Genomic DNA, 24403 nt, shown 5'->3' with positions numbered 1-24403 from the left:
TGAGAAGTTATTCTTCAAGTTGAATTACCAATTTGGATTTGTACCATGACAAACCTAACATAAAAAAGAATCTTGAAGAATCTTGGAAATGCAAATACAATTCACATTGATCATATTAGAATAGTGTCGATAATTTGTTCAAAGAAAGAAAACGCGCCAAATCATTTCATGAATTGAAAAAATGACAAATTCCAACTTAACATGAATAAGAATTTCGCAAACGCTGATACGATCCACATTCGTATGTCAATAGATTTTTAATTATTATTCTTTAATTGTATTATTATTATTATTTTTATTTTCAATTTGTATTTTACTTAATTGTATTCAAAATCACTACTTTAAATAATTATTATTATCAAATTCATATGTAAATATTTATGTCTGTTACAAGTACATGAAATTCTTAAATAAAGCAATGGTCTTATTTTTGCACAATCCGGAATATTATCTGCAATGTGAATTGATTAATGGTCATTCGTTAATAATTATCGATTTAGTTGACCAAGTCCGTTTGATGGGTGAAAATAACTTCCATTTCGGCAATATGATGATTTTTTTCTATCAATTAATAAAAATAACAATTAATATTCATTAATTAATGGTTGCAATTTTTTTCTAACCCACTTAGGTTAGTACTAACCGTCAATACTAACCCAAAACAGTTAGTACTAATCACTTAAGGTTAGTACTAACCGTTGATCATAACCCATATGGGTTAGTACTAACCTTTGTAATAACCCATTCAGGTTAGTACTAACCGTCATACTAACCTTAAGTGATTAGTACTAACCGTTCTGAGTTAGTACTAACCTAAATTGGTTAGAGAAAATAACCCAAATAGGTTAGTACTAACCTTACTTTTTTTTCAGTGTAGTTCATGTTTCTAAATGGTTGGTTGCTAGCACCACGCAAACCGTGTTGATTGTTGTTCTATTTGTGTGTTGTGTGTGGCCAAGTTGTGGCTTTTTTCTGTTGTCCTTCGAAAGTAAAAAAAAAGAAAATTCATTCGATCGATATCATTTAAATTATTGTTAATAATATACATTTGAACCAGAAAAAAATCTTGGTGAAGATTGTGCAAAGCTATTTTTTTATCTTCAAAGCTGATGTTCACTTTCTCTCACACATTTTCAAACATTGATTTGATAAAGTCTCATTTTTCCAAAGATTTAGTTCAACCCGGTGCATAAGTATTTTTGTTCAACGAAAAAATGGCAACAAAACCAATACTGCGATCACGAGAAAATTTGATTGATGATAATGATCATGAAGGTAAACAGCTTCGTGGTCTTCAATCGTATGAAAAATCTGCATCAATGGCTGGACGATTGAATACAATATTTCTTGGTCCACCTGGTGCCGGTAAAGGTACACAGGCACAAATGGTTAAACAACGATATGGTGTTTGTCAATTGGCTACTGGTGATATGTTACGTGCCGAAATCGCATCCGGTTCTGAGCTTGGTAAAAAAGTCAAATCCATTATGAGTGAAGGTAAATTAGTGGATGATCGATTGGTTATCCAAATGATTGAATCAAATATCGATTCACCGGCATGTGCTCGTGGATTTCTATTGGATGGTTTTCCTCGTACCGTTGAACAAGCCAAAAAAGTAAAAATTATTTTAAATAATAATTTGAAAATAATTTTATAAATTTCTTCAATAAATAGCTTGACGAATTGCTTGAAAAACGTAAAAATCAATTACATTCAGTGATTGAATTCAAAATTGATGATTCTTTGCTCATTAAACGTATCACTGGTCGTTTGTTGCATGAAAAAAGTGGACGTACTTATCATGAAGTATTCAATCCGCCCAAAATTCCAATGGTGGATGATGTAAGTTTTAGCAAGCATAATTAATTGATAATTTGAATTATATTGTTTAATCAATAGATAACCGGTGAACCATTAAAACGACGATCCGATGATAATGAAAATTCATTGAAAACACGATTGATTGCCTATCATCAGCAAACATCACCATTGGTTCAATTCTATAGTGCCAAAAATATTTTGTCCACTATTGATGCATCGAAAAAAACTGATCAAGTTTTTGCTGCCATTCATTCGATATTTGATTCAATTTTAAAACAACATGGAACGATTGGTTCTTCTAAATGAATACAAAAAAAAAATCCACATGTCTCCGCAATGTTATTTAAAGTGATTTTGAAAAAAAAACTGCAAACGGAAAAAAATGATTCTTGTCATATCAAATTAATTTTTATGTTTTTTGCAATTTGTAAATCAATCATTCAAAAAAAAGCCAAAGCTTTTTCACAAAAAAAAAATTTTTTGTTTCAAACCAAAACAAAACACACAAAAAAATAAAATATTATAATCTGATGATTATAATTGCAATCGAATTCCAATCAAATCGATTGATTTATCCCAATTTTTTAGTTAATAAATTTTTGTTTTTTCTAATCTAGTGGTTTGTGATAATTATATGTGTGTATGTGTGATTGTGGTCGGTGGTAGCGGCCATTTCATTTCATATTTTTTTTTTTTTTTTTTGGAATGATATACGAGCCAAGCCTATTATTGCATCGTATTTCGCTTTATACATATGCTATGTGTCTATATTACATAGACTCACACGCCACTTGTTGTTATTATTATTATTTTTTGGTTGTTGTTTAGTTTTGTCATGTTCATTTTGGATCATTTACAATCAATTAATCCATCATCATCATCATCATCATTATTCATTACATAACATTCACATTTTTCAAATGATTTTTGTTTTGTTTTTTTTTAATGAATGATGGCTTTTGAACATCAACCTGGAGCACCTATCGAATGTCTTTCAGTATGTTGAATATAATTTTATATAATGATTTGTATATAAAATTTATATATTTTCAACTTATAGCTTATGATACCATTGGAAAAAGATGAAGTTTATAATCCGGAAACAAAACAACGATTCTATTATTCTGGATTCTCTATTGGTGGCGGTATTGATCAAGATTATCGTCAATCACCACATAATTTTCCCGATCATGGAATCTATGTTACAAATGTACAATATGAAGCACCAGCATATCGTGCTGGTCTACAATTTGGTGATAAAATACTTGGCTGTAATGGAATGGATTTTACAATGTGTACACATAAACAGGCAGTAAATTTTATGCATACACGTAAAGTGTTAAATTTATTGGTTGCACGTCGTGGTGTTACATCACCAAATAATTGAATTTTATTTTATTATTTTTTTGAAATGATTTTAATTCAAAACAAAAATTCCATCCTCATCATCATTATATGTCTTTCATCATGTTTATTTTTGGTTTTATTCAATTCTGGGAAATTTTTATCATCACCACTACCACCATTGTGATCCAGAAACAAAATCACAAAATCAATTTTTCGAAACTCAGTGTAGCAAATTTTTGTTGTTGTTGTTGTTGATGTGAAACAATGTTCTAATTGTCATAATATGTATCAAAATCTTTGACTGAAAAAAAAACTTATACGAAACAAAAACAAGAATATAGTCATCACACATTTTTAATAGAATAGTGATTCTTCCAAACGTATTAAAAATACGCGCATACTCTTAATAAATAAAATTATAAATTTTCTATATCAAAAAAAATTGTATTATAGTTTATAACAATCATCTTTGCTTCTATGCTTGTTGTTGTTGTTATTATTATGGATGTTTATAACAGAAACATATTATAAACACACTTTTTGTTGTTGTTGTTGTTTCTCTTTTTTTTCCCTTTAAATCATTTGTTTGTTTCTGGTTAGTTCTGTCCAAAATTTTAGTTTTTGGTTCACAATGTGTCAACAACGACAAGATCTACAGATCATAGAAAAATGATAAGGATGATGAGGAGAAAAATGAATTGAACATTTACAGAATTTTTCCAAAACCATAGCTAAACATCTATCCATCCATCAATCTATCCTGTCTATAATAAGCAAAAAATACAAAATAAATTCATCAAAACTAATAAATATTTTTGTTTTTTTTTACTTTCTCGATTTATCATCGGATTTTCTTTCATTCGTTTCGTTTTGCTGTTTCGGATATACACAGGGGAAAAAATATATAATTTTACACACGCCTACCTCCACCCCCATTTGTCTATTCACTCGCCTGTCCTGTAAATATATTTTCAAGTGTGTATTTGTTTCAGTGTTTTCAGATAATATATTACCCAAGACACGCGCAGTATCCAAAAAAAAAAAAGAAAAAAAAATTCTACTACCAAATAGCCACTCGGGGTATTATACAACAACAACAAAAACCCGAAAAACAACAAACAAACAAACAAACAAACAATATTTGTTAATCGAATGGACAATAAAAAAAACATTCAGAAAACAACATCCATTTATATTAAACTGAAAATTGTTTTCAACGAAAAAAAAAAATCTAAATTGTTTAAAAAATACTATGTGAAAAAAGGGTTAAACACCCTTCTGTTAGTGAGTGTGTGTGTGGATGTCTTTTTTTATATTTAAAAATTTCATCTAAAATTGAAATTCTTATCAAATGATAACAACAACAACAATATATCGATAGTAACCTACAATGTTTAAATTTATTATTATGAGAAACAAAAATGTTTGAGCAGCAAAAATAATAAACGATATTTCCAATCATTATCATCATCGTTTATTGATGTTTATATGTAATCAATTGTGCCAATTAAATTAATTTAGTAATTTGAGAAAAACAAAAAGATTAATAAATTTCTTAAATCCAATCTGATCATCATTTGTGTTTTCTGTTGGATTGAAATTAATGTTTTTTTTTTTTGTTCAATCCTATTTGATATTTGAGCCTATTTTTTAAGTAAAATCAATCTATTTTTTACAAATGAATCAACAACATCAACAACAATCAAATATAATGGGTGGACAGAATACAGCAACAACAATTCACCACCACCAGCAACAACAACAATATATAAAGGTTGCATCACCTTCAGCACCATTACCATCACCAATGACAATAAATAATCCATTATTAACATCTTCAATTCAACCACCACCTATATCAACAGCAATAACAACAACGACATCTTCATCATCAACAATTCCGGTTCAACAACAACAACCAGCACAAAAAAGACATTCGATTGGTGGTGGACGTGCCATAATGCCAACAAGTCAAATTGAAATGACAATATCATGTCGTTCATTAATGAATCGTGACATTTTATCAAAATCTGATCCATTTTGTCTAGTATTAATGAAAGATTCATGGCAGGAAAAATTTTTTGAATTAGGACGTACAGAAACCATACAAGATACATTAAATCCAGAATGGGTAAAAAAATTTATAATTAATTATAATTTTGAAACTGTGCAAAAAATTCGTTTTGAAGTATGGGATCAAGATCCGGATGATAAAGAATTTCTTGGTCATCATGAAACAACATTGGCTGAAATTGTTTCATTTGCATCAAGACAATATATTCGTACACTTTCGGGTATGCCGAATAAAAATTCCGGTACCATTATTATTGTAACAGAAGAGCTATCTAGTTGTAAACAAATTGTTCAGATGCATTTTGCAGCTGAAAATCTACCTCGTTCTATTTGTGGTTTATTTCGTCCGGATCCATTTCTAGTCATTTCACGTTCAAATGAAGATGGTACATTTTCGGTGGTTATTAAATCAGAACCAGTTCGATCATCAAAATGTCCATTATGGTTACCGATTACGATGCGTGTTCGTACCCTATGTAATGGTGATTATGATCGCACAATCAAAATTGATTGCTATGATTCACGATCCAATGGTAAACATGTACTTATTGGCACCTGTTTTACATCACTCCGAGAACTATGCACAACACAGTCATCGGTAACTGCACCGATCTCATCTAATCGTAATGTTTTTGTATCATTAGCGGCTAACAAACGATTCTTAATGCAACCGCCAAAAACTCCGAGCCATCATCATCATTCATCAACTAGTTCATCACCATTTACGTCTGGAAATAAATCCGGCAGTAATCGCGTCAATTCAGGTAATTTTGATAATATTGCCACCGGTACAGAAACCGGTAAACGTAAAGCAACAATCATACCTGTGAATGGTTTGGATCAAGCATCTGATAATTGTGGTCAGCTGATATTGAAAGAGATAACTGTTACTGAAGAGATTACATTCATCGATTATATTAAATCGGGAACACAAATGCATTTTGCCGTTGCTATTGATTTTACCGCATCAAATGGACCGCCAAGAGATCCACATTCATTACATTTTCTTGATATTTTTGGTGGAAAATTGAATCCTTATGAAATAGCACTTAGAGCTGTGGGTGAAATTATTCAACAATATGATTCTGCGGGTATGTTTCCTGCATTTGGTTTTGGTGCTCGTATTCCGCCTAGCGGTGAAGTGTCACATCAATTTGCATTAAATGGCAATCCATCACATCCATATTGTTCAAGTATATCGGAAATACTTTCCCATTATCGTAATTGTCTTGCCAATGTAACACTTTATGGTCCAACAAATTTTTCTTCCGTCATACATAATACGACACAGATTGCTAGCAAATTTCAGGATGGAAAACATTATTTTATTTTGCTTATTATAACCGATGGTATTATATCGGATATGCATCAAACAAAAAATGCCATTATTGATGCATCTAAATTACCCATATCCATTATTATTGTCGGTGTTGGTAATGCCGATTTTGCTGCAATGGATGAATTAGATTCCGATGATATACGTCTATCAGTGAATGGTCGTTATGCTGAACGTGATATCGTTCAATTTGTACCATTAAATAAATTTATTTCAAAAACTGGACCATACATTCGATCACAGGCTGATCTTGCACGCGAAGTTTTAGCTGAAATTCCTGATCAAATGACTGGTATGAATTTTAAATTTAATTCTTTTTTAAAGTTTAAATTCTAATTACAAATAAAAATTTCTTACAAACAGGCTATATGAAATCCAAAGGATTTATACCAAATCTGGATGTTTTAAAAAATGAAGACAACAATAAAATCGATCAATAAATAATTTTTCCAGGTTTTTTTTTTGGATTGATCAAATTCATTTTATTTCATTTTTTTCAAATTGTTTTTATCCAAGATGTATAATCTCTCAATCTACAATCTATCTTTGTCTTGTCATCACTTTGTGCATAAGTTTTAATATTTATCATACAAACAAACAAACAAACACTGAATCACTAAACATCTATACAACTATTTAAAACACATTTAAAATATCAGCATTAAAATTTTAATTTTTTTTTGATCAGAATAAATTAGTTTTTTTGGGGTTAAATTTCGAATTTGATTTTTTAATACTTGTTTCTTGTGTTGGCTAAAATGATGCGTATTGATGTGAACAAATTTAAAATAAATTTTTTTTAAATTTTATTCTTTGTCTTTGTTTTTTTTTGTTTTTTGTTTTTCAATAAAATTATTTCCTGTAAAGTTTTCCCAAATAGCAACATTCATTTTTTTCTTTTCTTAATTTATTCGGGTTTTCCCATGAAACTATTGAACATGTTATACATGAACTCGAATGATGATCATGATAAAGATCATCATCATCATACCATATACAGACACATCACACACACAAGATAATCAATCAATATTCAATAAATGCAATAAAATTAAAAAAAATGTTTAGCCAACATGAAATCATTGATCTCGAATCATTGTCAATATCAAATTACGTACATTAAGAGTTTTTTCTTTCTCTCTCTCTCTCTCTCTTTTTCTCTCTCTATGTTTGCTTATTTTTCAAGTCCATATATTTTTTGGATTATAATGAAAAAAAATCGATCGATAATGATTTGGAATTTTCTGGTTTTTTTATTATTAATTGAAAATGAAAAAAATTTTTTGATAAAATAATAGAAGAAAAATATTACTAAAAATCGATAGCGTATAATTCAATCGGTATTAGTTGCGATTGTTGATTTGGATTTATTTTCAAATTCCATAATAAATGATGGTAGCTGTTCAAAATGTTTACGATTAATATGACCTTGAAGCTGTTGTAATCGCTGTATGAATTGTACTTTATTCTTTAGGAATTTACAATGAAATGTTTTTAGCCACCAAACATAAAGCCGATTGAATACGGATGGATGTATTACGTAAAATAATTTCAATAAATTCTGATGTTGATATGATATAAATTCATATAAACGTGATATTAGTTGTGTTTTTGGTGGTCGATCATTTACATTGACATTTGATTCAATATTATCGACCATTGTATGAAAATAAACGACAGAAAATTTTCTTCCTTGATGACAAATTTTATCCAACATCTTTACAATATGAACAATAATTTGATCAAAATTGCCGTCCAATTCGTTATGATAAAGATTAGCCAATTCTCGACCGATTATAATAAGAACAGAATCTTTATCACCGCCATCTGTAGTAATTGTAGAGATATAAATACATTCTTGTAGCTTATCACGAACCGTTTCCGACGATTCTTTTTCTTGTCGCCGTATCTTACGCAATAATCGTTCAAATTTCAATTGTCGTTTATGTTCGATGAGCATAAGTTGATCCTGTTGATCATAATCATCAAAATTGTGCAGACTTTGTGTGACTGTTGATGAATGATAATAATGTTGTTTGCGTGCAAATGAAGGCGATGATGGACAAGTCATGCTTTCCATTGAACTATAATGTTCTTGTGAATGATGATTACCTGCATGAAATAATGATGTAACATATGATGATGAACGTTTCATTGGTGATGTAGATGATGATGGTGAATGATAAAATTCCTGTTGATATTTCAATTCGATTAAACGTTCACGACATTCATCGATATTGATCTCACTTCCAGTACCTTGACCATTAGCATCAGTTGAATAGCTTGATGAATATGAAAAGCCACCAAGATCATCTCCACTATCATCTAATCCAGAATCATTAATTTCTTGTAAACTTTTTATTGGATTTTCTTGAATACGTATTGCTCGTTCCGGTATGATTGGTTCACCCATTGGGCCACCATTATTAGTTGGTAATAGTGATGATTGCATTTGTTCTTCTTGTTGATTACGTGAAAAATATAATTTCAAAACCGATCGATAAAGATCATATTCATGTTCATTTTGCATACACAATATTATTGTATCGAATGCATCCGGATATGATTCCATAAATCTTCGTATAACACGTATACCAAGATGAATGCCATCCAATTCTGGATAATGATGTTCCATTAATGCTAGATTACCAATAGCTAATATACGAATATTATAATGTTTAGCTGCTTGTAGTACGTGTAGATAACAATTGAATAAAGCAGTTTCAGATGCTGTATGATATTTGCATTTATAATGAGGACTAGCCGTATGAATTATATAATTGGCAGCAATTGAATATCTATTATACAAAAAGAAAACAAACAAACAAAAAATTGTTATTTTTAGCATTTCAATCAAAAAGGATTATCAAATTAAATCAATTAAGCCCTCTTACCCTTTGGTTATTTTAATAGATCCAATTGGACAATATTTTAGTTTATTATAAAGAGTTTTACGAAGTTCTGGACCGGCATGTTTGTACAATGCATTTGTCAATGGATTTGAATTACGTTCAAAACGTTCATTTGTTGGATGAACAATAGCATCCACTTTTAATCGTAACATTGAACTTGAACAACCATTCCAGAGAATGATTTTTGAATTTAAATGTTCATTCATTTTGAATGTAACAACTTTCAACGACGATTTTGTTGATTGATCAATATTTTGGATCAAACATTGTTGATCATTGATTTCTGATTGAATAAAATCCTGTGACCAAGGTGTTAGCATCGACAATGGTAATCGACAATGACAATTACTATGACCAATAGTTGTCGTCGTTGTTGTCGTCGAAGTTAATGATTCTAAATCAATAAATGATGTAGCCATTTTTTGAAATAATGGTTTGCGAACGATCGAAAAAAACAAATTTCAAAAATTTTTAATAGAAAAATAAATTTGAAATCAACATTCAAAAAAACGAGACTGACATCGATTTACAATTATATTTATCGTATTTATATATCATAATGAATCAGTCATTCAGGACAGCCAGCTTTTCAATCAACAGAGAAAAAAGCAGTGATTCCGTACTATATTGAAACAAAACAAAACGACAAACAAAAAATCCCAATGACAACATCATCATCATTCATCATTATAATGTTCATTATAATTCAATCTTTGATCACCATATTTAATCAATCAATCAATAGGTCTTATTATGATTAGATAAGTAATAACAACAAAAAAAAAAAAAAAAAAAAAGAAAAGAAAAAAATCTGCTCGAGATGAGAATTAAATATCAGAAAAGGAAAAAAATTTGGCTCGAAAACAAAGTCCGACATTGGTTTTTCTTTTTTTCTTTTCTTCTCATTTTTTGTTTTGGATTTCTTTGCGAATGACGATTGAATATCGGTATCGTGTGGCAAACAAAAAACAAAGCCGATTATTTGAAAATGTATTTAGAAAAGATATGATTTTTAGTCAAAGAAAGAGAGAGAGAGAAAAAAAAAGCTTCTGCAGTGAATTGCAATTCGAATTATTGGGCGCGAGACTTGTACAATTAACAAATAAATAACTAAATAATAATTTAACTTTGAAATCAATGAGAACAAAATATCGATCTTTTTTTTCATTCTCGAATCGATTTGAAGTGAATCGAAGTGTAATAAATTGTGAATTTCACCTTTTTCCTTGACAAATACAACTTTACAAGATAAAATATGAAAACAATTATAAATGATGTTTTAATTTGTATTCGGGATTGTAAACATTAATTGATAATAATAAACATTGAATGTGAATGTAAAACGGATTTTAACCCTTGTTTATCGTCATCAATATAAATTGTATGTGATGAACAACAAATCAATGACGAAAATTGGATTTTTTTTTTCAATTTATGATAATGTTGTTCATTGTAAATGTAATAAAATAATTGGCCATCAATCAAACTTGAAAGAAGAAAAAGAAAAAGAAATTTTTTTTTGTTCTGTACCTAAGTAAATGTACGGTTTAATTTTTGTCAAAATTATTTTATTAGATAAAAAAAAACATAAAATAAATCAACAAACAAACAAAATTTCTGGTCTATAAAATGAATTTTTGAAAAATATAATTTGTTCTAGTTTAAATAAATAAAATGGATTGATCAGTATAAATAATAATTAAAAAGATTATCCAATCTATTCGATCAATATATTTGTTTCAGATAGAATTCGTTGTAAATAAAATGGTCGAAATGCATAACCATTACCGGTATAGAATTTTGATTGAAATTCAACCCAATGTAAACGTAATGCATGTAAAAATGCGGATAATCCTTCCATAACAACCAATATAACAACAGTTAGTACTGCCCAAAATCCGAATGAAAAATAAGTAATGATAACACGTACGATAAGATTAGGATTATCGTTTGCAAATCCTGCATGCATAACCATTGTCCATAGTACTTCAGATAGTTGACTATGAGCTAATGATAATGCCCATAAACGAAGATAGGATGCTGTATGTGATACGGAACCAAGACAATATTCGATCGTATGTATTGCTTGATAGATATAAATATCACCAGTACTATTCTCATCTTCATTATGATGACCATTATCCTGTTGTTGACTAGTTGATGCTGTTGATTCTTCAATATTAGGTGATCTTTGTCGACGATTTGTAAAAAATACTTTGATTGTTGGCTTGATTAGTAACATAATCGGAACCTGTATCAATGCCAATAACAATAATGTTGTCTGTATTTCTTTTTTATGTGGATACCATGGATTAAGATATTTAGTTTCCGGTGCTTGTTCATTCGGATATTTCATCAAAAACATATTAATAAAATCAATAAGAATAGATGGTGCATTAGCCGGTGGTGACCAAATCTTTATCCATTTGACAAATATCAATGCAATCATATAGCCAAATAATGACAATAAAAATATTATTTGCGGTATAAATTCAAATAAAATTGATGTCCAATTTTTTGTATTAAAATGATTACAAAATGAAATCATTACACCGAAAAACATCTGAGTGACACCCACAATAACCGAAAGTTTCATTTTAAATGAATTTAAGAATAAAATTTTGTTCGATGATATTTGCCATGCAGGATCAATTCCGTATGGATATGATCGATCACCTTTTGGAATGTAGAATTGGGAATTTTTATCGAATACAGTGTTATTATTTTTATCTTCATTTGTTATGATTAGATTGTCCAACATTTGAATTGCTGGTGGATTTGCAATAAAACTTGTACCAAAAAGATTATAACCTTTGGCAAAAATATCATTATAGATGGAGCCAGTATAGATTGAAAATAAACCCATCAAAAGAATGATGTAACGTCCATCAAAAAATGTGAGCCAAATTTCATTGTTACTTTTGCCTTTAAGTCGTCGTTCATATAGAACCATCCATAAACCAAACAACATCATTAAAAATCCATGACCAGCATCGGCAAACATCATGGCGAATAAAAATGGAAACGTAATGATCGTATAAGGTGCTGGATTCATTTCACGATAAGTTGCAATACCGTATGAATCAACAATATTTTGAAATCCTTGTGTAAAACGATTCAAACGAAAATATGTCGGTGGCGTACTTGTTGTTGACACCTTTTCCACTACAGCTTGGCCAAGAATACCGGCACGATCATTGATTTCCTGTACGATACCGTTAAGTAAATGATAATCACTACGTGCACACCATCCTTCAGCAAGAAAACCTTTTTCAGTTTTTTGAAACATGTTCATCGTTGTGAATATCGCACGAAATTTGGTCACCTGTATTTTCCACGTTGGAAAGTGTTGTGGTTTTGCAAGAGTAGTCAATATTGCAAGATATTGTAAACGTGTTTCTTCGATAACCAACTGAATGTCAGTCAAATTTTGTTCAACTTTTGTACATAATCGTCGATAATGATCTTCATCATCGGGCAACGGATATTGGGATGCATGAAAACCATCGCAAATTTTCTTAATTTTTCCAAACAATTTATCACCTTGACACATGATAAGAAAAATTTTTTTCTGTACAAATTCTTCGGCTTTTGCATCATCGATCGCATCGTCAACATCAAAAAATTGTATCAACGCATTCTGACCACAAACACGCCAAATTACTTTACGAAATGAAAGTGCTTTTTCGGCTCTCAATAATCCAGTAACAGTATGTATTCGATTACATTCATATGCTTGTTGAGATTGTTTAGGAATACCAAACGAATTGTCAGGTTCTTCTAGATCCAGAGCCTGATTTTGATTGGCCATCATATTGGAATCGGTCATTGGATATTGTCCATTGAACGATGATTGTCGCTGTCGACGTGTTGTTTCAAGTAATTGATTTGTTTTTGCCAAAATCATTGACATTTCTACTAATTCTGATCGCTCTATTCGTAATGAATATAGATGTTCATTAATTTCACGTAAATCGCTTTCGAACTTTTCAATCTGATTTTCTAATGCTATCACTTCTTTTAATTTTGGTATGGCAGGATCATCTGTTGGCTCGATAATGGGAAAATTACTTTTCAACATTTGTTGATACAGATAAATTAATTTTCGTTGAATTTCGCCAATATGTTTAATTTCATCCACATATTTACGTTGATAGGCATTTAGATCGCCATTTAGATCACGAAATTCAACGATTCCTTGAGTAAAATATTTATAATAGAAAACAAAAATCACAAGACAAAAATCATTATCTGATTGATGAACAACACAATGAATAAGTTACCTAATTCACCAAGACGACATGTAGCTTGAAATGCAACATCTGATCGTAGAAATAGCTGACATAATAACATTTCTTCCGAACGAAATACACCGGAACATGGCTGCCGTTTTGATTCTTTTGATGATGATCGATTTGTGGAATTCATTTTTCGATTCGTCCTGTTTGTTTGTTTTGGTTACTTTCTCGATGTTTTGTCAAATAAATAAATAAAAATACCAAAGAAAGGACAACTTACAACCAAACACACACAAAAAAATAAATGCAATCAAGGTTTTTTTTTGTAAATTTAAAACGCAATCAATCAATCAATTAGATAAGAGGCAATCAAATTTTTAAAAAATAAAAAATTTTGAAATTCACATCCATGAACAAATCAATCAAACTCAAGTGATTGACCAAAGTTCTTTATCTCAACCACAATTTGTATGTGTTGTTTGGTGTGTGTGCAGGTGGAGTGTCTATGGCCTAATGAATGGAAAAAAATACATCATACAGGTAAGATGGAAAATATGATTCTTTTTCAATCATTTCCTTTGTATTTCTCTTTCTCTCTTTTTATATTTATTAAATTTACAACAAATCAGCAACAATTAGTTTTTTTTTGTTTTGATCGATATTGATTACTGATGATTACTGATGATGCTGATGATGATGACAGGTTTTCAATCAATCCGACTGATTTCTGAGTAATAATATAAGTAATAATATTTTTAAATACTTTACTTTATCTAATTATTGTCGTTGATGATGATGATGATGATGATGTTTGTGTGTATTTCATTAATAATAAATTGATTAAATGGATATAAGATTGGTAATATTATTCATCCTTTAATTAAGTATAAAAAAAATACTGGTAAAGAAAAAGAAGAACAAGAAAAAAGTAAATTGTTTAATCAAATGAAAATAAAAATGAAAAAAAATTGTAATAAAAGGGGCAAAGGAAATTGGATTAAAATCTTTGTCAATCTCCAAACAAACAAGCAAAACAAAAACCAAACAAACAAAAAACAAACAAACAAACAAATCCTATAGCATACATTGACATTAATCGTCCTGGTTATGGTGGATGGATGAATGAATCCAAAAAAAATACATAGTCAGCTGGCTGGAAAAATTTCATCATCATCATCATTATCGTCATTTCATTCATTTCATCTATTTAATAGTGAAATTTGTCCGAAAAACACGCTTATAATCGACATACATAACAATAACAATTTCATTTCTAACCCAGTAACACCGATCATCAACAAAACAGCGAACAAACAACAACACCAACAAAAAAATCCAACATGTCCAGACGACCAGATTTGATTTGAAAAATTGAGGTTATATCCAAAAAAAAAAAAAATGTTTTTCATTCTTTCCCCTAAATCTATCGATACGTTTACATAACCCAAATATATAATGATTAGATTTATGAGTTGTGTTATTTTTTATTTTATTTTATCTGCATAGATGCCCCCATATGACCATATATCAAATTTAGTTGTGAAAAAAATTGAAAATCAAGTTCATCAATATAAATTTATATATCAATATCATCATCCAATCTATATTTGCAATCCAAAAAAAAAAACTTAGTTCCGGAGAAAAAAATACAATCATTATAATTTAAAATTAAAAACTTGATTTGATTTTTGAATAAAATATATTTTATATATTGTTTCAACAAATATGAATAGAATTGATTAACATATAGAAAATGGTTTCAAATTTTTTCGAATAAATTCAAAAGAAATTTAAGATCAAAGTTTTGTCGATAATGAAAAAATGTATCGATAATAAATGTTGATGATGATGATGATAATGATTAAATCTAAGTAGATGATAATTATGATTTCGATGCTGTTGGCTGATGATGATCCAAAGTATTTGCCCATTTACGAAATTGTTTAAATTTTTTAACCGGTACATCAAAACCTAATGATTTAATACGTAAATTCATATCGTCTGTGATGAGTATTACATCTCGATGGATAAATTCGTCTATTTGTAATGAAAAATTAAATTTTTTTTTAAATTGTATTGAATTCAAATGGGATTAATGAACAAACCTTGATTTGTTAAATTTTGTTCACCGGCATCCTTCAACAATGTACGCATCCATTTATCATCAATATGATCATCATTACAATGTCGATCTTTTCCAACAAGATTTATGCATCCATATAATATGAGATCATCATTATTGATTGCATCCTATGATCAAAAAAAGAAAAGAAAAGAAATGGATTAATTGCGAAAAAAAATAATCAAAATGATCAATACGAACCAAATTATTATTCGATTCTTCTTTATAATCGATACGATCCAATACAGATCCTTTACTTGTAATGGCTCGAATATTTACCATATTCGAATCAAATGCTTCCTGTAAACTATCAAGTATTTCGGATGATTTTTTAGCCAATTGTTTATGACGCAGATTTATTGATTCTTGTTGTTCATCATTGTTGATAATATCTTCGGATGATAATGTAACATTATTGTTAAGACGTTGTCCACGTGCTATCATTGATTGAAGCTCTTGAACAACTATCAATGGTACAGTTACGATAAATGATGACGGTTGTTTACTATGAACAAATTTCATTATCGATGAAAGATCATTGATAAAACAATTTGTATCGAATACAACATAACGGGGAATAATAATAAAACGACGTTTTGGTTCATGTATATGTTCAATCATACGAAAATAATGACCATGTTTGCGATCATGTTGACAAAACATTCGATATTGTAATAATTTTCGTCGTTCCAATGGATTTAGATTCAAATTATTTATCTCTCGTATTGCTTCTTCATCATTCGAATAATATTCATCATCATCGTCATTATTGTCATTATCTTTGATTTTATCATTATTCTTATCACGATTTATTGCTTCTATTAATTGTCGTTGTTGAATTTGTTTCAATTTAATTCCTGGCTGATTTTCTAAATCATCCGTATTGATTAATGATTCGAATGTAGAAGTTTTTGTATCAAATCGTAGATATGGATGTTGAAGACCGCAAAGATAATCACCAAATAATTTGATACTTTCAATACGCATATAAATGTATGCAATTTCCGATACAAATGGAATACGAACAAATTTAGATGATTCAGGTGTGTCACGAAGTATTCTAAAACCATCTAAACATCTATCTTCAGGTAGTTGAACTAATTCATAATCACCTTGATCAATATCCAATTTTGGTAATGAAAGCGATAAATGTTGTTTACTTTTTTGATCAGAATAAAAAACAACTGGATATTGTTTGATCTGATGTAGTTGTGTAAGAAATTGTGCGAATATTTGCCACACATTTTGATCGATTCTAAATATGAATTTAAATTCAAAATTTCAAAAGTCAAATGATTTACACTCTCACTTACCCAGGTGTTTTAATATCATTCATTTCTTGCGGTGGAAAATATGGATTAAATGATATTATCCAATCAGACCATAGCTTTATGCATGGAAGAAAGGAATAAAAATCATACCATTCTTGTTGAATTTCCATGTTAGAATTCTTTGTAATCAGTGTATGATAAATGGAGCCAAAAAAATCATCAACACATTCCGGTTCATTAGATAATTTTTTCGAAAGTTTTCCTTTTGAGATCAATGGTAATGAATTTATTGATTCTATGAGATCATTATGATGACGATGAAATGTATCAAACAAATTGATCATACGTTTCAATATTATTGATATCATTGTCGACATTACAAAATAAGAATTTGTTTGTGTAAAACCATAACAGGCCGCATCTATTAATGCAATTAAGTGAATAAAATTGATTGATTAAAAAATATTAATTAATTAACTCACTTTGTGATCGATAATCACGTTGATGATCATCCATTGTATTGGCTACACTGTACATATTGATTGTAAATAATTGTATGAGAAAAAAGGGTGATAAACGATTACATTGGTTTTCATTATCCGATCGATTGATAAGTGAATCAAATTCTAATATCATCTGATTGGCAACATCGTAGAATCGATCTAGTCCAACACGATAGTTTAGCATAGCGTGTGCCATCAAAAATGATAATGTAAAACGATCTTTAAGATCTTTAAATTGTGATTTGGCAATTATTGACAATGTTGTCGTCGTCGTCGTCGCCGACGATGATGATTTGATTATAAATTTTTCATAAAATTTATATAGATCAGGTTCGGTTTCATTTCGGCTAACAACAGCAGCAAGATCATAGAAATTATACATATCACATTTGGCAATAGTACGATCTGGTCGTACCCAATATTCAATACGATAATTTTTATTAATACGTATATGACCACGTTCTAAACGTTGTCGTTGTAATTTTTCACGTTCCATTGTTTGATCATATTCCCGACGAATAATCGACATCATTTTCATATGTATAGCTCGTACTGAATCAAAAAATACAAGAAAATTCTGACGATTCGATTGTACACGAATATATTTGGATCGAAAACGATTCGAACATCGATCATGTACAATATCATATTCAAATGATATGATTGAATAATAGATAGCATCAAGATAATTTTTCTGATAAAATGATACTAACGCCAACTGTGAACAGATGTGCGAATTTTTCGGTACCAACATATGAGCTTTCATGTAATAACTATTTTATGGTGAATATATTATGTAATGACAATGAGAATTAAAGAAAAAATTAAAAAAAAAAAGATTTACATACTTTTTAGAATTGATAAAATAACCACTAGGATGTGTACTACTTGATGATGATGATGATGATGGAACAATTTCTATATAACGCCATAAATCCCCCAAATAGATGAAAATAATTTTCACCACATAGGTTATATCTTGTAAATGTGAATAAAATGATGTATTCGAATGATATTTATGACGATCATAAAGAGTTTTTAATTGAAATTGATATTTTTCAATTATTCGATGATATAATGTGCCAAAATAATCAAGACCTTCACGTGCTAATGTTGTCATAAGATTTGTATCACGAATTTCTTTATCCATTTCACGTTCATTGCCGCCATTATTTTGACGATATATTCGAATAAAATCATAGAAACAAACTTCCCATGTATTGGGCAATACATTTTGTGTGGTCGAACGATTCAAATCGATCAACAATAAATGCTCACATTTATTCATTATTCGTATACGGATTGCTTGAATATTTGGATCAGTATGACAAAATTTTTGTGATTGTCCATTTCGCCAATTTTGACGGCCACCATAATATCGTAGCCTATCGATAAGATTTCCAAATTCATTGAAATCGATTGACATTTGAGTGACAAGAGTATTGCGTTTATCACGTGGCGATTGATCGATCATTGCTGAATGCTTTTCGATGTCTGAATGATGTGAATATTGTTGTTGTTGTTGATGATGATGAGGATGATGACGATTGTTTTCATTCATTGAATTTCGTTGTAATAATTGATGCATTGTATCACGATTCAATCGTATAATGCCGGCATTTGAACGAGATTTATCATTCATTTTGCCCTGTTCGTTAATAATTTTCGGTGTCATTGTTGGTTTCAATGGTAATAAGATTAGACCTGGTTTTCCTTCGTTTGATGGCCGTTTTATTTCAGATGATGCTGATGATGATGATGTTGATGACGATGATGACGATGGTAATGGTGATGATGATGATGAAGCAGCTGTCGATTGAGATTTAGATTTTTTTTCATTCCAATTTCGTAAAGAATCAATCAGGACTAGATTGTTGATACTTTTGATCAATTCCATACGATTTTCCGATTTTTTTAAATTCGGACACATAGGAAGATCAAATCTTTTGATAACTGATGTTTGATCATTGAGAGAAAGTGTTTGTAAAGTTTTATTGAATTGATTAAAATTTTGTTCATATCGTTCGGATTTTGATCGTCTCCGATCATTTGATTGATTCATAATCTCGACGGAATTTTGACCAGAATCTTCACTATGATGATGATGCTGAGTATTTTTACTAATCTTATAATTAGAATTAGATGATGATGATCCGGTGGTTGTGTTATTTATTTTTCGACCATAATTACCATGCTGATAATAATGATTCACATTATTATTATGACGATTCGATTGTGTTAATCGATTCTGATGATAATATGTTGATCGTTGATGATAATGATGATGATTTTGGCTCAAATAATAACTTGATGGTTGATGATGATTACGTGAACCAGGTGGTCGATATAATTCTTGTGCTGAACGTTGGCTACTATGTCCATGATTTCTTGATGAATTTTGTGATTGACTATAATTATCATTATCAAATGAATGTTGTTGATGATAGATTCGTTTACCCAATGATTCTTCATCATAATGATAATTTCTTGATGAAATTGTTTTTCTTTTATCCATTTTTTTTCGATTGATTATCCGAAATTTTCGACAATAACGATGACAATTTTCAATGTATTGATTTAATTATTTATCTGATCAATACATCGATTAAAATGAAAATTCAAAATTAATCACATGACTTGTTGTATTTAAAAAAAATCATGACTTCATGAAAACAATCCATCAATCCATCTGGAAATGTATTTATTTTTGTTTATTTGTGTTTGTGTGGATCGCTCTTTCTTATGTATTTATTTTATTTTTCTCTATTCGTACATTGTATAGCATACAGTTCGTATATTGTATTTTGTTTGCTCATAAAATACCCCATTATCGTATAGTTCATCATTCTATTGAAATTCGGGCTTCAGCGCGCAACTACAACTATCACCAAAGAAAATGAATTATATAAGAGTGAAATATAAAAAAATGAACACCGAAAATAAAATCTACCATGATGGATCGAAATAGTTATTAAAAATGGTACGAAAAAAAATGTTTTGTATTGTGAATTATTTGAAATAAATAAGTAAACTTTTTTTAATTGTTGATTTCATTATTTAAAATACTGATTAATAAACAATATTTGAGCAATTTTTCAATTACAAACAAAAAAAATCAATCAATGGCCAACTATAATCCAATGATTTAAAATAGTAGAATTGTCAACACTCAAATTACAGAAAGACATGATCACTTTAAAATGATTACCATTATTTTTGGCTGATAAACACATTCCCGATCCATCGTTATAGATTTGAATTGCTTTAGTTTGTTTATCTGTTTTATTTATTTGTGTCATTTTAGGCCATGACCATTTTTGTGTAGATCCCATTTGATGACATTTATTTAAACGTATTGAATCAATTTTGTTTGGTGATCCTGAATCCAGACATCCTTTCATGCCCATACGTAATTCATTAAGATCGGTTTGTTTCCATAGTTGTCTTCGTGATGATTTTGAACATTGTTGCAAATGCAAATGACTTTTTTTATATGAAAGTTCAGATTCCGATTCTAAACATAAATTTGTCGAATTTAAACGTAAACGAAATTTATCCAATATTTTCGGCTGTTTATGAACAAATAGATTTAGATTTTTTTTATCCAATGTATGAATAGAATTCGATGATCGATTTTTAATCTGATCCAAAAGATCGGGATAAACATTGTGAAGATACCAATCGAATGATTTACAATTAAGTCGTTTCCGAAGTTCAATTCGATCATCAATATCTCCATATGACATTGTTGCTAGATCTGAACGACTTTTCAAAAAGTATTTCTACAAAATAGAATGAAAAAAACTAACATTTTCGAAAAAATTTTAAGATGGAAAACAAACCACCTTATAATCATCAAGCCAAACATGTGCTACACGTAATGAATTATAGGCCAATGTATCCTGACCATCAGGTGAATCATATGGACGTCGTTTACGAAATATATGTCCAACACGTGAACAAGGAATGATTTCCAATCTTCCACCACACATCCAAATCTTTTTTTTGAAAAAAAAGTTTTGAGGTTTAAAAAATAAATAAATAAATTTCAACAAAATGCTTACCCGTAATGAAAATTCAATGTTTTCAGCACCCCATATATTCATTCCTGAATCATAGGTACCAAGTTTTTGAAAATATTGGCGATCTATTGCAAATAATCCACCGGCCATTGCAGGTGATCTAAAATTATTGATTGATCGTAAATAATTGAAATTTGAATTTTTTTAAAAAAACATTGATCTTACTTGATAGGTTTAACAAAATCTTCTTTGGTCAACAATTCATCGCTTGGAATGGAATCCCATTTAAAATGTAAGGCCCAATTAAAACCACCGCGTACCATCGGTGATGGTTTATAGAAAAAAGTATCTGGATCAATCAGATCAATTATTGGACAAACAACTAATGATCGATCATATGATAATCGTTCAAGTATGGGTGATAACCATCCAACATTTACTTCACAATGACTATCCAAAAAGAACAAAACAGAACCACGAGCAAATTGTACAGCATAATTACGTGCACGAATTAGGCCAGAACGTTCAGGTATACGAATATATCGAATTTTATGTCGAAAATCATCAAGAAAATCGATAGAATTATTATTTCGATATTCTTCAAATTTAGAATGCACATTATCTATACAATGAAAATAAAAGTTTATTATACTACCGAAAAAAAATCGAATGAAGAATTCAACTGACTTTCACTGGAATCATCAATGAGAAGAATTTCAGCCAACAAGTTCGATAGTGTACGAGCAAGAATACTATTTACGGTACGTATTAATGTAAAAAATTCTTCATTGAAAAAGCAAATTATCACAGTCGTATTCAATGTGTTAGTTATATTCATGTCAATATTTTTATCAATGGATTGGCGACAATGTTCATGTCGAGTATCTGGCAAATGTTGACGATGATAACCAAGTCGTTCACTGACTAATGCATTGAATGCATATAAAGAAAAACCGGATTCTTTTTTCGCACGATCTTGATCATCATTAATCATACCAAGACGTGATTCATTTGTTTCATGAACAATTTGCACATAATTTTGTAAATAAAATGAATTTGGTTGAATATCTTTAGCATTTCCATGATTCATTATCAGGTAATTATTATGATTTTCAAACCAGAATAATGAAAAGCAAATCAATGATGACATTATAGCTAAAACTATAATTGTAATGATAAATAGATTACAGCCATCACAGAAACAACAATTACAAAGAATCGATTGGCCATCAATCGATCGATTTAATAATATATAATGCCGATAACGTTTACCATAACGAAGGCAACGATTACGTAATGCATAGCTCGATATATTCATCGTCGTTGTGTACGTTGATTATTTACATATTTAATAATTGAAAAAAATAACTACGTTAACGTTCTAACAAGGATTGTTTATTTCGATGTCCACGCGGACTACCCGATGAATATAATGAGTATACTTTTTGTTCGATTGTATATGAATGATGCGCTCGTAATTTTCGAGAAACATGTGTGATTTTTTCTGTTCACTTTTTACGAGTGTTTGCTGTTTAACAAAACGCAAAAGACAATGTATTTGCGACAATTTTTTCGAATTCAATTAATCAATCAATTAGCTAGTCGTTTACGTTTGCGTTGTATCGATCCACCAGTTAAGCCATTCCTTAGTCAAACATCTCAAAGTTGTCATGGGTCTATCAATAATCAAAATTATCGTACACTTTTTGCCATTCATAGTCTATCAATGCCCATTGATGACCATATTGTGGAGCTAAATTCATCAGTTTATTCAATACAACGACGATATAAGAAAAAGAAAGCTGGTAAACAACCACAACGACCTTCGAAACACGATGAAGAAGATGATGATGACAAAGACGATAGCGATTCTGATCAAGATGAACAAATGGATGAATCGGATTTAGATTCACGTGTGATTAATACAACCGTAATGTCATGGCGTTTGGATGCCGTTGGTAAAACATGTTTCAATATGCCTAGAGCTAAATTCGAAGAAGGTTTCTATAATGTGAGTAAATACATTTAATTTATTTATTATTAAATCATACAAAATTAATGGATTAATTTTCAAAAAAAAATATATAAAAATTAGGATCTTATCCGTGTGAATGGTGAACGTGCAGGAAAAAAAAGTTATGAAGTACGAGAAGGAGATGAAATCGATATGATACGTGGTTTTAATATCGAACAACGTGACCGATTGGATGTAAATCGTGTAAACATAATAAAATTGGATGATAAAGCAGCAAGTGGTGGCCGTTATCGTATTTCATTTCGTAAAACAAATAAACTTACTATAGATAATTATGAACGTGATCCATATGAAGGTTTATTGTTTAGTACATAATGATAATTATAATAATAAACTTGCTTAAATATTTTTGGAATTCATATGTTAAATGTTAATAAACGATTGATTGATTAAGATAACCAAATTTTTTTTCCTATTTTGTTTTGTTTTGTTTGGTCGATGTTCGTATTTCCGGTTGTGTAAAAAATCAATCAATCATTTAAGGTTAAGTATATATATTATCAATCAAAATGATAAAAATGTCCGAGTTTTTTTTCTTGTTGTTGTTCATATACAATATAACTAATACTGTTATCATTGACTGGATCTTGACATTTCAATGATTGATTATTGTTTAGATTTTTTTTTTGTTTGAGAAAAAATGGCTTTTATCTCATATTGGCTAAGCATCATTATATCAACAACAACAAAAAAAATTGAAGAATCGATAATAATAATAATAA

General features: G+C 29.6%; 8 protein-coding genes across 8 annotated transcripts; 4 read left to right on the top strand and 4 right to left on the bottom strand.

Annotated features, from left to right (window-relative positions):
• The first annotated feature begins 1214 nt into the window (after window positions 1–1214).
• On the top strand, window positions 1215–2438 carry Ak2 (Adenylate kinase 2). Its single transcript, XM_027339341.2, has 3 exons — window positions 1215–1616; window positions 1676–1843; window positions 1901–2438. Exons 1-3 carry the CDS (start codon window positions 1215–1217, stop codon window positions 2126–2128), a joined length of 798 nt encoding a protein of 265 aa, XP_027195142.2. The 3' UTR covers window positions 2129–2438.
• A 119-nt stretch (window positions 2439–2557) lies between these two features.
• Window positions 2558–3374, top strand: LOC113789765 (tax1-binding protein 3 homolog). The gene is made up of 2 exons (XM_027339345.2): window positions 2558–2819; window positions 2883–3374. The coding sequence occupies exons 1-2, from the start codon at window positions 2772–2774 to the stop codon at window positions 3207–3209; spliced, it is 375 nt and encodes a 124-aa protein (XP_027195146.1). The 5' UTR covers window positions 2558–2771; the 3' UTR covers window positions 3210–3374.
• A 140-nt stretch (window positions 3375–3514) lies between these two features.
• Window positions 3515–7657, top strand: LOC142645037 (copine-9-like). The gene is made up of 2 exons (XM_075820161.1): window positions 3515–6870; window positions 6942–7657. Exons 1-2 carry the CDS (start codon window positions 4848–4850, stop codon window positions 7016–7018), a joined length of 2100 nt encoding a protein of 699 aa, XP_075676276.1. The 5' UTR covers window positions 3515–4847; the 3' UTR covers window positions 7019–7657.
• Window positions 7658–7811: 154 nt separating this feature from the next.
• On the bottom strand, window positions 7812–10153 carry LOC113789761 (protein GDAP2 homolog). The gene is made up of 2 exons (XM_027339340.2): window positions 9473–10153; window positions 7812–9376 (listed from the first exon to the last, which is right to left on the bottom strand). The coding sequence occupies exons 1-2, from the start codon at window positions 9907–9909 to the stop codon at window positions 7912–7914; spliced, it is 1902 nt and encodes a 633-aa protein (XP_027195141.2). The 5' UTR covers window positions 9910–10153; the 3' UTR covers window positions 7812–7911.
• An 883-nt stretch (window positions 10154–11036) lies between these two features.
• LOC113789758 (V-type proton ATPase 116 kDa subunit a 1-like) lies at window positions 11037–14349 on the bottom strand. Its single transcript, XM_027339338.2, has 2 exons — window positions 13774–14349; window positions 11037–13687 (listed from the first exon to the last, which is right to left on the bottom strand). Exons 1-2 carry the CDS (start codon window positions 13916–13918, stop codon window positions 11208–11210), a joined length of 2625 nt encoding a protein of 874 aa, XP_027195139.1. The 5' UTR covers window positions 13919–14349; the 3' UTR covers window positions 11037–11207.
• Window positions 14350–15389: 1040 nt separating this feature from the next.
• LOC113789756 (telomerase-binding protein EST1A-like) lies at window positions 15390–20531 on the bottom strand. Its single transcript, XM_027339336.2, has 6 exons — window positions 18473–20531; window positions 17604–18397; window positions 17164–17542; window positions 16052–17105; window positions 15834–15978; window positions 15390–15765 (listed from the first exon to the last, which is right to left on the bottom strand). Exons 1-6 carry the CDS (start codon window positions 20137–20139, stop codon window positions 15611–15613), a joined length of 4194 nt encoding a protein of 1397 aa, XP_027195137.2. The 5' UTR covers window positions 20140–20531; the 3' UTR covers window positions 15390–15610.
• A 135-nt stretch (window positions 20532–20666) lies between these two features.
• On the bottom strand, window positions 20667–23090 carry LOC113789759 (polypeptide N-acetylgalactosaminyltransferase 11-like). The gene is made up of 5 exons (XM_027339339.2): window positions 22334–23090; window positions 21872–22268; window positions 21689–21806; window positions 21470–21622; window positions 20667–21406 (listed from the first exon to the last, which is right to left on the bottom strand). The coding sequence occupies exons 1-5, from the start codon at window positions 22962–22964 to the stop codon at window positions 20744–20746; spliced, it is 1962 nt and encodes a 653-aa protein (XP_027195140.2). The 5' UTR covers window positions 22965–23090; the 3' UTR covers window positions 20667–20743.
• Window positions 23091–23106: 16 nt separating this feature from the next.
• On the top strand, window positions 23107–24084 carry LOC113789763 (uncharacterized). The gene is made up of 2 exons (XM_027339342.2): window positions 23107–23657; window positions 23742–24084. Exons 1-2 carry the CDS (start codon window positions 23199–23201, stop codon window positions 23994–23996), a joined length of 714 nt encoding a protein of 237 aa, XP_027195143.1. The 5' UTR covers window positions 23107–23198; the 3' UTR covers window positions 23997–24084.
• The last annotated feature ends 319 nt before the right edge of the window (window positions 24085–24403 follow it).

The sequence above is a fragment of the Dermatophagoides pteronyssinus genome, unplaced genomic scaffold (assembly GCF_027571235.1).
Source record: "Dermatophagoides pteronyssinus isolate colony J.1.1.1.1 unplaced genomic scaffold, Derpt_VIB-CSIC_2022.12 sq0005, whole genome shotgun sequence".
In the NCBI taxonomy this organism is placed as follows: domain Eukaryota; kingdom Metazoa; phylum Arthropoda; class Arachnida; order Sarcoptiformes; family Pyroglyphidae; genus Dermatophagoides; species Dermatophagoides pteronyssinus.
This window is presented reverse-complemented; position numbering and strand designations above follow the sequence as displayed.